Source organism: Scylla paramamosain, chromosome 18, assembly GCF_035594125.1.
Source record: "Scylla paramamosain isolate STU-SP2022 chromosome 18, ASM3559412v1, whole genome shotgun sequence".
NCBI classification, from domain to species: domain Eukaryota; kingdom Metazoa; phylum Arthropoda; class Malacostraca; order Decapoda; family Portunidae; genus Scylla; species Scylla paramamosain.
Window position 1 is genome coordinate 18,084,650 of NC_087168.1, and position 13,743 is coordinate 18,098,392.

Here is a 13,743-nt window from a genome sequence, read left to right on the forward strand (position 1 = left end):
TCTTTCTTTACTTTGACCTTTAAATTACCAGGATATTTTTTTCCCATAACCCTATACAACTTTTCAGGCAGTTAGTTTTCTACTGTAGTCTCTCAAGTAGTTCTGTAGTTTGAAAGAGACGAAGAATAACATCCCATTCTCTTCTTTCCTCTGTGTGACCCAAAAACCAGTTTTCTCCGTTGCTCTGAATGATAACGGGTGACTACAGCAGTGAAAGGATTAAGTTAGCTTCTTTTTTTTTTTAAGGGAAAGAATTTTATGATTTTATTTAGTTTTCTTTCACTTTTATTGTCTTTTCTTTTAATCTTCATTCATCTTTTTTTTTCTTCTAATTTATCATGTTTATTTTTACAGGAAGGGGTCTGACTAGTTGTTGTTGTTGTTGTTGTTGATGTTGTTGTTGTTGTTGTTGTTGTTTCTCTCTCTTTTATTGTTTTTTAAATCTTCTTACATATATTTTTCTCCTAATTTATTTAATTTCTTTTTTCTTTACAGGGAGGCATCTTATAAGTCTTTTCTTTTTTTTATTTTCATTGGCTTTCGTGTCTATTTACGTGGCATTCTTTACTTTTAATTAGCTTTTTTTTTTTCCACCCTTTTGCGGGAGGGTATTTTACGAGTTTCAATTTTCCTTTTTCCTTTGGCTCTAAACTTTCGTAAGTGTCTCTTGGTACACAAACAAGAATTTTAACTTTCTTCTAATTTGCGTTTATTTACTTTATTTTATTTCATTTATTCTATTTATCTATTTACTTATTTATTTTCTGTACGGGACGCCATCTCACGAATTCAATTTTTCTTTCCATAGGTCTTACAATCTTCCTAAGTGTCTCTTGGTACACAAACAAGAAATTTACTTTATATACTTCTAATCTAACCTTTTTTTTTCTTTTTTTTCTGTATAGGACGGTATCTCGCGAATCTATTATTATTTTTTTTTCATAAGTTTTAAATTTTCGTGATTGTTTCTTGATACACAAACTTCTTTACCTCAAACTTTATATTATTCTTACGGGAAGGCGTCTTAGGAATCTCAGTTTGTTGGTTTATTCCTTCTTTCAGTTAATATTTTTTGCTTTGGTTAATATTATTTTGCTTAATATTCTTTCCTTTCGTTAATATTATTCCTTTTGTTAATATCATTCTTACTGGAAGGCGTCTTAGGAATTTCAGTTCGTCGGTTTGTTCTTTCCTTTGGTTAATATTCTTTCCTTTGGTTAATATTATTCCTTTGATTAACATTGATTAACAAAAATCCAATAAGAAAAAAAAAAGCCTGCTGAGATGCCGATCCCCGAATACGGTCCAGAGGTAGTCAAAACTTGAAGGATGAGTGTCTTGAAACCTCCCTCTTTAAGGAGTTCAAGTCATAGGAAGGTGGAAATAAAGAAGCAGGCAGGGAGTTCCAAAGTTTACCAGAGAAAGGGATGAATGACTGAGATTACTGGTTAACTCTTGCATTAGAGAGGTGGACAGAATAGGGGTGAGACAAAGAAGAAAGTCTTGTGCAGCGAGGCCGCGGGAGGAGGGAAGGCATGCAGTTTGCAAGATCAGAAGAGCAGTTAGCATGAAAGTAGCAGTAGAAGACAGCTAGAGATGCAACATTGGGGCGATGGGAAAGAGGCTGAAGACAATCAGAGGAGACGAGTTGATGAGACGAGAAGCTTTTGATTCCACCCTGTCTACCCTACCCTGTCACAAAACAGTGTGATGCTTGGAGGGAGAGTAAATTAAGAATGTGGCGGTGCTTGAGGGAGAGCAAAGAATGTAGAGATGCTTGAGGGAGGGTAAAGGAAGAGTGTGGAGATGCTTGAGGGAGAGTAAAGGAAGAGTGTGGAGTGCTTGAGGGAGAGTAAAGTCATTGTGGTGTAGTTATGTATTATGTATGTTTTCCTCTTGACTTTCCTCCCAGGGGCAATATTTCACACCAGTCTGGCACCACTATTTGTGTCTTATGCTAATTCGTTTTCTTTCAGGAGGAACTTATGAGGATTTACATTCTTTCTCTTTTTCTGGCCTGTAGAAAAAATGTCTGTTGTTTGCTAGCCTGCCATTCGAGATATCTCATAATTAGCCCTATGATTTTTTTCCCTTCCCAGATTTTTTTCCTTCCTTTTTCCTTTCTCTCCACGATTTTTCCATTGAGATTCTTCCTTTTTTTCCCTTTTTCCTCTTTTCTTTTCCCTTCCCTCCATTTTTTCTCTCCTTTTTCCTTTTTTTTCCAGCTTCTCTTTCCCTTTTTTTTGTATTTCTTTTTCACTGAGTTAGTATCAGTACCCACACTCTTCTACAGTTATCTGCAACTCTCTACCTGTTTCTGCTTCCTTCTCTAAGACTTAAATGCTTCAATAGAGGAAGCATCAAGACACATCAGAAATTAAACTGGCCGATATTTTATAGAATCTTCAATAATTTTCTTTATCGAGAGCAGCACATTGAGCGGGTCTGTCTGTCTGTCTGTCTGTCTCTTTGTCTGTCTGTCTGTCTGTCTGTCTTTCTGTCTGTCTGGCTGTCTGTCTGGTGATGATGATAATAATAATAATAATTGTGTTGGTATGAAATTGGAGCATAATATTTTTAGCATCTTTGTTTCCTGTATTGTTTCACCTCTCTCTCTCTCTCTCTCTCTCTCTCTCTCTCTCTCTCTCTCTCTCTCTCTCTCTCTCTCTCTCTCTCTCTCTCTCTCTCTTCCCCGTGGAATCATGTAGTCGTTTCTCTTTCAATAAAAACACTACGGCAAACTCAGGTGATGTCTGGTGTGAAATCTCTCCCATTTGCGTTTAGTTGTGTTGGCAGGTGCTGGTGGTGGTGGTGGTGGTGGTGGTGGTGGTGGTGGTGGTGGTCCTACCCTACCACCACCACCACCACCACTACCACCACCGCTACCTACACACAAGGATTACAAATACTCGCTCGCTCCCAACGTAGAATAACTCCAAACTGAAACGCTTCTGTGTGCAAGAGACTATCATGAAAGTGGTTACGCAGAATGAAAAGGTAAAAACTGTGTAAAAAAATAGTAAAAAAAAAAAAATAATAAATAATGTAGAATGTTGTGTATATTGTATTTATATTTCTCACGACGGTAGATAAAATGAATGGACAGACGGGAAGGCAGGCAGACAGACAGACAGACAGACAGACAGACAGACAGACAGACAGACAGACAGACAGAAGGGAAAAATAAATGTCATGAATGAAAATGAATTGGTAATAATAGTAAAAGCTTCGGCGCCAACGCTTATTTTGCCAGTTGTATATCAAACTAATATTTCTTTTCCCTTTTTCCATCCATTTTTCCTACCCCAATGGCGCGTCCACACACACACACACACACACACACACACACACACACACACACACACACACACACACACACACGCAAACTTATCTCTAACATTTATGCTTTTTGCCTTCCACTTCCGTTTCTCCTCCTCCCTTCGTCTCCTCCTCCTCCTCCTCCTCCTCCTCCTCCTCCTCCTCCTCCTCCTCCTCCCTCTTTTCTCTCCCTCCTTCTCTTTCTTCTTTTTCTCCTCTTTCCCATCGTCCAAGAATATTAAACTCCTTCTGTTCCTCCTCCTCCTCTTCCTCCTCCTCTTCCTTTCTCTCCTTACTCCTCCTTGTCGTCGTCGTCCTCCTCCTCCTCCTCCTCCTCCTGCTTGCAAGGATTTCTGCCTAATCAGCCGCAGGTAATTTTAATCACGGAGATAATGAACCCAGGTATTCACTGCTACTCCTTTGGAACAAATAAGACAACAACCAAGGCAGCAAAAATTAAAAAGTCTAGATTTCAAAGCTAAAGAAAGACAAGAAAAAAAAAATGTTAAAGAACCTCGGTGAAATATCTTTTTTTCTTTCCAGGAGTAACTTTTGGTCATAACTTAAAGGGAAGTCTCTAAGTCTCAAAGTTCCCTTCATTACCAACACCTGGATTACCTGACTCGGCTCATACTGCGAGGCATTCACCTCACCAGCCTGCCTCTTACACTGGTGCCAGAAACACCGACAGACTTCCTTTTCATATGAACACTTCTAAACACCAGTACATACCTTCTTCTGGATATCTTTTTTTTTTCCTTAATTCATTCTCAACCGGTTATTTCTTCCCTTCATCGATATTTCCCCCACCAGAAATTTTCCTCATCTTATTCATTTATCCATTAACTAAACCAAACCTAACCTAATCTAACTTAAACTAACCTAACTTAATCTAACATAATCTAATCTAACCTGACAACCTAAAGTAAATTAGCCTAACCTAACCTAATCCAACTTAAAATAATCCAGCTTTACCTAACCTAAATTAACCTCAACTTATTTAACTTGATCTAACCTAACCTAACGTGACCTAACCCAACCTAAATTGACCTAACCAGAATTGACCGACCTAACCTAGATTAACCTCAAGTAACCTAACCTAACCTAACCTAACCTAACCTTGATTAACCTCAATTAACCTAACCTAACCTAGATTAACCTTAATTAACCTAACCTAACCTAACCTAACCTAACCTAACCTTACTGACAGAACTTAAGCCACAAACAGGAACAGCCTCTCTCAGTAATAGGGAGAACAAATAAACAGAAACAGACAGCATCAGTATTCGCTCATCCTTTGTGTTCCCTTACGTTCCCTTCATTTGTCCCTTCCCCCCATCTCCCTCTCCCTCTTCCATACCTCGTCTATATCTCTTCCTTGTCTACTGCTCGCTCGTAAACGCGTGACAGTTTTCATCACACACACACACACACACACACACACACACACACACACACACACACACACACACACACACACACACAGTTATTTAGATCATCGTTATCTTTGTGACGTGAATGAAAGAAGTTTTAAATTCCGTTTTCTTTTTCGCTTGGGTGACTCCTGTATTTTTTTTTGTTAATTTTTATTGCTACTACTCTTACTACTACTACTACTACTATTGTTGCTACTACTACTACTACTACTACTACTACTTATATTACTCTCACAACGATCACCACTGTTAAACGACTACTACTACTACTACTACAACTACTACTACTACTACTATGCTTGAGGGCCACGATGCAACAAGGAAAAGAATTAATCGGAGGCGTTAATTCGGTAAACGACCCAATTAATATCGGAACACTATCTGGCAAGACCAATATTCTTCCTTAATACGAGACAGCACAACCAGAGAGAGAGAGAGAGAGAGAGAGAGAGAGAGAGAGAGAGAGAGAGAGAGAGAGAATATAAAGGTTCCGTGTCTCCATTTTCTTTGTAGTTGTTTGTATTCACGTTTTCTTTGTTATTAGTTCCCGGAGAGTTACGAGAGAGAGAGAGAGAGAGAGAGAGAGAGAGAGAGAGAGAGAGAGAGAGAGAGAGAGAGAGAGAGAGAGAGAGAGAGAGAGAGAGAGAGAGAGAGTGGGGATGGCCAAGTAAAGTAAGGCAAATTGACATAAACAAAATGGAAGAGGGTAAGAGAGAGAGAGAGAGAGAGAGAGAGAGAGAGAGAGAGAGAGAGAGAGAGAGAGAGAGAGAGAGAGAGAGAGAGAGAGAGAGAAAGGTACTGTACTTGTTATATACGAGTATTTTATGGAAATCTTATGGTTGTTGCTGCTGCTGCTACTACTACTATTACTATTACTATTACTACTACTACTACTATTACTGCTACTACTACTACTGACACTTCGACCACTTCTCTCACCCTTCCCTCCAGCCTCTCTCTCTCTCTCTCTCTCTCTCTCTCTCTCTCTCTCTCTCTCTCTCTCAGTAACGATGCTATTTCGACCAAGACAGAAAAAAAAAAAAAAAGGAAAAGAAAATGAAAGAAAAGAAAACCGTGATAATTCAAGGTACACTTATCTAAATGCACACCACAGTAACCCAAGAGTATCATACCTTGCAGATGCTTCCCTCAATACACTTGCCCACATAATGCTCTCTATGCAACCAAGCTTTTACTCCGCGTTATGCTGGTGAGTACCGTGTGTGTGTGTGTGTGTGTGTGTGTGTGTGTGTGTGTGTGTGTGTGTGTGTGTGTGTGTGTGTGTGTGTGTGTGTGTGTGTGTGTGAGATTCCAAGGGAGAGAGAGAGAGAGAGAGAGAGAGAGAGAGAGAGAGAGAGAGAGAGAGAGAGAGAGAGAGAGAGAGAGAGAGAGAGAGAGAGAGAGAGAGAGAGAGAGAGAGAGAGAGAGAGAGACTTTTACGTACAGTTTCAAAAGGCTGGGAAAAAAAAAGGAAAAAAAATATTAAAAAAACGAATAACTTTCTAACCAAAGGGTGCAAAAAAGAAAATAAAATAAAGAAAACGGAAAAAATAAAAAAAGGAAAAAGGGAAACATTTTTTTAAACCAAGACCACAAATATTTTTTTTCCGATTATGTTTTCCTTTCTTTTTTTCAGTTTTAAAAATACATACAAAAGGAAGATTTCCCTAGAGAGAGAGAGAGAGAGAGAGAGAGAGAGAGAGAGAGAGAGAGAGAGAGAGAGAGAGAGAGAGAGAGAGAGAGAGAGAGAGAGAGAGAGAGAGTAGTTTGCATTTATCTGCCATCCATTCAATCCCTGGACTGGCTTTTAGTTCCTCGTGGTTTTCTTACGGCTAGGGGAGAAAATGTTAAATAAATAAATAGATACACAGACAGATAGATAGATGGATAGATAGATAGATAGATAGATTGATAGATAAACAGATAGTCACACACGCATAGATAGATAGATATACAGATAGATAATCGCACAGATAAAAATAGATAGATAGATAGATAGATAGACAGAAATATACTAGGTTAGATAGATAGACAGACAGTACGATATATGGACAGAAAGATAGATAGATAGATAGATAGATAGATAGACAGATATATAGTTAGACAGACAGCCAGATAAATAGACAGACATATAGATAGATAGATAGATAGACAGATAGACATATAAAAAGCAGACACCAAAATACATACACACATACACACATACATACTTATATACATACAAAATTACAGCCAAGCAACTATCCAACGTGATGCACCGTTAATGATTCCAGGGTCCACCTAATGCTGCATCACAACGCTGGTAAACTCACGCGCATTTGACCTAGGCGGAAAATTAGAAATGAACGTGCCTATTTCATCTCCCGGAAGTGTAATGATAAAATGTAGCAGGTTCGAACGAGTTTTAATTAAAAATAAATAAATAAATAAAAGGGTTCATTGTGATTTACATGAGATTGTGTGTTTTGTTAGTCACTGCACCAGAAAATAGGTCAGTAAATAAATAATGGCAGTGTGTATAATAAGTGTGCTATGTTAACCAGAAGCTTTCAATGACTTAATTAAAAAAAAAAGTAAAAAAAGATAGAGATTTATGTTTGCTGACTGTGATAAAATAAATAAATGAATAAAAAAATATGAAGTGAATGTGATCAATGTACCAAATTAAAGAGTACCTTTCATTGGCTATTAAAAAAAAAAAAAGGAATGGTGATCGTGATTTATGCATTATGTACAAGCTTATCGCGAAATATATTGATAAATAATAAAGGGTGAGGGGGAGAACTGATATGTAAGTTAATGAAAAGGCAACGAAAAATAATGCAGGAGGGAAAATAGATACAACATTCAATAAAAATTTAAAAAAACACCGAAAAATTAATACATGATGGAAGATATATAAGAAAAAAATATCAATGAAAAGTCACCGAAGAAATGATACAGGAGGAAAAATAGATAAAAAATAAATAAATAAATAACGGAAAGCCACTGGAGAAATAACACAAAAGGAAAAATAGATACAAAAAAAAAAAGAAAAGATAGATAAAAAAATGAAAACCCACTGAGAAAAAAATAAAAAAAAAATACAAATACCAATAAATACTCACCAAGTCACACACACACACACACACACACACACACACAACTTATATATAAAAAAAAGTATCAAATATGTAAATCTTAGGAAGGGAGCGGCCTCACCTCACACGTTAAGAAGGAAGGCAGGGAAGGGGGGAGGGGAACGGGGGGAAAGGAGGAGGTAAAGGAAATTTCGATATGACGGCCATTTGCGGAAAAAATACATCGACACATCCAATAACGTCTTAATTGCGAGAACCACTCCGGGAGGTATCCAAATATTTTTCTCCCCCCTTTATTGTCGCGAATCGGTAAGGAAAAAGGCGTGTTAGTACCTCGCTTTATCTCTCGTATTTTCCTTTGGTGTGTTCCAGATATAGTGTCGCTACGTGTATGGGATGTTTGGCAATGCAGTTCCAATAAGTATTTTCCTGATTTTTTTTTTTTTTTCAAGAGGGAGTTTTCAAGACACTTATCCTCTAATTTTTGACGGTCGCTACTGACTTTGAGGACTGGCATCTAAGGAGGTCTCTCTCTCTCTCTCTCTCTCTCTCTCTCTCTCTCTCTCTCTCTCTCTCTCTCTCTCTCTCTCTCTCTCTCTCTCTCTCTCTGTTCTAATTTTGTTGCCCTTGGCCGGTGTCGAATCGATAAGGGAAAGGCGTTTTAGTGTCCTACGTTATCTCTAGCATTTTTCTTCTGTGCTTTCTATGGTCTATGGGACGCTTGAGTGTGGTTCTAGAAGTGAAAAGTTCTGTATTTTTTCACTTCTCTATAGTCGCGAATCGGTAAAGGGAAGGCGTCTTGGTATCTCGTGTTATCTGTGGTGTTTTTCCTTGTGATATTGTAGTGTTGCTGGATATTACTACATGGAAAAACATAAGAACACAAAGGGAACTGCAAGATGCCATCAAGCTTTCTGTAATAGAGGAAGGATACACGTCTACTAGAATCAGTACAAAGGAGAAAGTTACCGAACAAAAACATCAGTCTGGCAGTGTTACCATTTTCACGCGTCCTCAGCTGACAAAATTACTGTGACAGACTTGGCGAAACATGGTACGAGTTATCTTATTGGCAGCGCCTCATAGCTTCCTCCCAAGCTGGCTACAGACAAATCCTATACGTCTCGCCAACTTTCCTCCTTTAAGCGAGTGTCTCCTTCAATCTCTCGCGCCCCGCCGCCACCAGGTTACCACTCTGCCTCCCTACGTCCTGCTATTTTCTCGCTCGCTGCTCCCAGGGTCGCGTTCCCAAACAACTCAGCGTCCTACCACTTATGACTGTACTTACTGCTTCCTACTTCTAAAAGGATCTGGTGGAAGTTATTTTGGTTTTGTAATGTTTTCAGTTTTTTTGTGAAAGTTTAATAATAAGCATTTGTTTTATTCTTACGCTATCACTGTCTTGTTTTGTCGTGTACTGATATTACACACGGGAATGATAGGTGGACTTAAGTAGGCATGTTCTATATACAAGGACTGCTACGTGTAGACCTGATGATATGTTATAGCTTTCTTTATTTTCTTCCATTGTGATTTTCTCGTTTTCTCGTTCAATAATTTTTATGAATGGGAATGATAGGTGGAAATAAGCACACATGTTTTATATACAAGGACAGCCACCTATACGCCCGGTGACTTCTTACAGCTACCCTTAATTTTATATCCTCATTTTCTCGTCCACTCTGCACTTTTTCCTGCGTCCTCACTCCCTCGTTACCCCCTTCCCACCCTCTCCTGGCTGAACTTCGGGCTCCTTACCTCTCCCATTTTCTTTCCATCTAACTATCGCGAGAGTTAAGTAAGACCACTCCCTCCTCCGCCCTTAGCGCCTGTGTGAGATAGTGTGCTTAGTTATCTTTCTCTCTTATTTTCCACACCTCTTCCCTCCACCCAAAGTTCCTTCGTCAGGTTAACACTGCCTCGTTTCGGGTTTCACAGCTCCTGAAGACCTACCTCACTGACTCCCATTTTCTTTCGTGTTCTTTTTCTTTTCTTTTTTTCAGTGGGGGCTTCAACTTTTTCATATTTTTTTTTCCTTTCTATTTTTTTTTTTTTCATAGATTCTGAAAAGGTGTGAGTTTGGAAGGGTGTTGCTTTGATGGGAAAATTTTTACTTTTCTTTTTTCTTTTTGTTTTCCAGCATTGAGAAACTGGATATTTTATTTTTTGTGCTCTCTCTCTCTCTCTCTCTCTCTCTCTCTCTCTCTCTCTCTCTCTCTCTCTCTCTCTCTCTCTCTCTCTCTCAACTGCGCATTTGTTACGTAACCAAAGTAATGTGCGTCGTAATAATAGCCCCGCCCACCCTCTCTCTCTCTCTCTCTCTCTCTCTCTCTCTCTCTCTCTCTCTCTCTCTCATCTAACTTTGACCATAACACAAAGAAACAACGAAAACACAAACAGCAGTAAATAATTTTGACTCATACGAGGCTGTCATAAGAACCCCTCCCCCTCTCTCTCTCTCTCTCTCTCTCTCTCTCTCTCTCTCTCTCTCTCTCACCTTAATGAACGTAGGCGGGAGAGTCGGGGGCCTGCTTCTCTTGGGCACCGGGATGGTAATGTGGAAGCCGAGAGCTGCATTGTGACCCACACGGACAGGAAGGTTGTGCTGCTTCCCTACTGCCGTCACACTCTCTGCCCAGAAGGAAAGGAGGTACTGGTCTTGGTGGTGGTGGTGGTGGTGGTGGTAGGTGGGGTGGGTACACAACAGAACGTATAGCAAGTACAAACATCACCTGGTTTCTTGGATAAGTTGAGTTTGTGGTGAGCTGAGGTTTGCGGTGTTAGGTAATGATGGTGTTGTAAAGAGTGTTGTTGTTACCTTTGTGTTTTTTTATGGTTGGTGTTGCTCTAAGAGAAATAAGAGAAAGGGAGAGAAAGAAGAGAGAAAAGAAAGAGCGAGTAAGGAAGAAATAAAATATAAAAGAAAGAAAGATAAATGTCTTATTTGTTTGTAAGTATGTTTGTATCTATTAAATCTGTTTGTATGGTGTAATCTCTCTCTCTCTCTCTCTCTCTCTCTCTCTCTCTCTCTCTCTCTCTCTCTCTCACCAGTAATATCGTCAATGATCTCGGAATAAATCTTGCGGGCCACATCCAGCAGACCGTTCACGCCACTCCTGATGGCGTAGCAGCGGAGGGTCCTCATGGCTGCCGCGCCCTTAACCAGCCTGGCGTCCTCGTGAAGCACTCCCCGCAACACCTCCAGCAGCGCCTGCAGCTCTTCCCGCCCCAGTGTCTGCAGAAATAAATAGAACACAAAGGTAGACGAAAGTATACAAATGAATTACACACGTTATATTTCTTAGGATTAGATAGAACATGTTGATACACAAAGGAACACAAATGAAGGACAAATATTAGTAGATCTCTTGGGGACCTGTAGGAGAAGTGGTATTTAGTTAGGACACAAAAGTACACAAGAGAATACAAAGGATGGGCGAATATTGGCAGACTTTTTTGGTCTTCACGTGGTTGTTCTGTGAAGTTACGGTGTTTGAATATAGTGGAGTAACAGAGAGAGAGAGAGAGAGAGAGAGAGAGAAAATAACAAAAAAATAAACAAACAGGAAATACACCCAGCCATATCACACTCCTTCTTGTGGCTCTTACTTCCAGCCATCCCATTCACAAATTCCCATTCGAGAAGGAAGAGGAGGAGGAAGAGGAGGAAGAGGAGGAGGAAGAGGAGGAAGAGGAGGTGATTCTTGCCGTCTTTTACCACACTTGGGATATACCGTGTAATATAAGCTGAGCCACAATGCGCTAGGGAGAAAGAGTAGGAACACTAACAGGCCTAATGATAATGATAGCGGTGATAAGAATAATGATGATGACTGTTATTGCTACTATTACTACATTGGTGATTAGGACTACTACTACTACTACTACTACTACAACTACTACGATGCGCTAAGGAGGGTGAGGGAATAGTTACTGGCTTCAAATATCTCCTTCAAGATTACAACATTCTAAAGTATGAAAAGTAGAAGAAAAGTATTGATATAAGAAGTTTTATATCAATCAATAATGTGTGTGTATGTGTGTGTGTGTGTGTGTGTGTGTGTGTGTTTGTTTGTTTACCTTCTGTTAAATGTATAAATAACCCTCAATATGCATGCGTTCGATCTGTTTCCCCTGCCAGCTTTGAATCCCCTGTGCGCGCCCGTGATGTACTAAATACTAAGACAGCTGCTAAGAAGTACCCCCAATAAAGAGGCGACACCCACTGCTGGTCTTCTTTGCCCTGAGGATTCTTACAACACTTTCTAAATATTGTTAAAAACTTACATGTTATCTACGCCCTTGCCATGAACACAAAGGAAGATGTGACACGCAGACTTTCTTTTTCTTTATATCAGGAACATTTCTATATTATCATAGAGAGAGAGAGAGAGAGAGAGAGAGAGAGAGAGAGAGAGAGAGAGAGAGAGAGAGAGAGAGAGAGAGAGAGAGAGAGAGAGAATACAGTCGTTAATGATAATAATGATAATAAGTGATAGTAATAATGACATACTAGGGAAAAAGTTTTAGAGGGAAAAATGTTCAGGAGAATATGATTATATACCACCATCACCACCACCACCATCACCACCACCACCACCATTACCACCACTACCATCATCGCCACTGACCCACTTTCCGCTCTCCCAGTTGCTCATCCCTCCACAAAACTCAGTTAGCGGAGAAGTCTGAGTCCACACACACACACACACACACACACACACACACGGCACTTTGATACTTCTTGAGGTGTAAAATGACAACATCTGTGCCTCACTGTTTACTTTTCAGATTACAGGATGAATGAGTGAGATTGAGAGATGCGAGTTCAAGGTGAAATGAAGTTACATGTAACCAAGAGACACTAAGAAGAGATGATGCACGAGAAAATAAAGGAGAATATGCTGCAAAAATGGAAGGGGGAAGAAATGAACGAGCAAGGGAGGAGGAAATACGAAAGTAAAAGGGATAAATGATAAAAGGAAGAATATAAACATAAGAGTACGTACCAAGATTACAATAAGCTATCACAACCTGGTGCTACATACATACATACATACATACATACATACATACATATCCCCTGCAGGAATTTTTTAAGAGCACTTTTTTTTGTCAATTCACTGTATAATATTAAAGATTCTTAACAATGTACTAAACAATCGTAAAATAAATATACAATAAAAAATGAAAAAAAAAGATAAAAAAGAAATAAATACTTAAATAAATAAATGAATATGTTGTTTTTTTAAGAATAGTAGAAATAAATAAATAAACGAATAGAAAAAAATAGAAAAAAAATAAAAAATAAGTAAATAGATAAATAAACAAATAAAAGTGTTGCTGTTTTTTTTTCCTTATTATAACACAGAGAAAATATTTTACAAGGAATAAACCGCCAAGATATTTCCGTAAGTAAGGAAGCTTCCCCTTAAAAGCCAAATAAGAGAAGTGGAGCATGAGAAAGATGAGAAGAAAAAGAAATGAGGGAAAAAAATAAGAATAACGAGAAAAGAAATGATGATGAAGAAGAAGAAGAAGACGATGACGAGGAGGGAGGAAGGAAAGACAAAAGAAGAAAAAGAGTAAAAAGAGAAAAAATAATAAAGAAGACGAGACGGAAAACGAGAACAAAAACGAGGAGGAGGAAGAAGAGGAAGAGAAGACAAATAACAAAAGAAAAAGAACAGCAACAAAAAGAACACCAAAAATGAGAGAGAGAGAGAGAGAGAGAGAGAGAGAGAGAGAGAGAGAGAGAGAGAGAGAGAGAGAGAGAGAGAGAGAGAGAGAGAGAAACACAACACAACACAACACAACACAACACAAGCTCTAATTAATGACGGAACCAACGCAACCTGAACGTGCATTTTTCACACCCCAAGCACAAAACAATCACAAGGGGAAGGAGA

At 38.9% G+C, this 13,743-nt stretch overlaps 1 protein-coding gene across 3 annotated transcripts in view; it reads right to left on the reverse strand.

The window, feature by feature from the left end:
* Window positions 1–13,743, reverse strand: part of LOC135109224 (mutS protein homolog 4-like) — a 56,600-nt gene that overhangs the window by 28,377 nt on the left and 14,480 nt on the right. For all 3 annotated transcript variants that reach the window (XM_064020439.1, XM_064020438.1, XM_064020440.1), the window contains exons 11-12: window positions 10,883–11,069; window positions 10,332–10,465 (exon numbers count right to left, since the gene is read on the reverse strand). In XM_064020439.1, coding sequence (XP_063876509.1) covers window positions 10,332–10,465; window positions 10,883–11,069 — 321 coding nt within the window. The remainder of the gene's footprint in view (window positions 1–10,331; window positions 10,466–10,882; window positions 11,070–13,743) is intronic.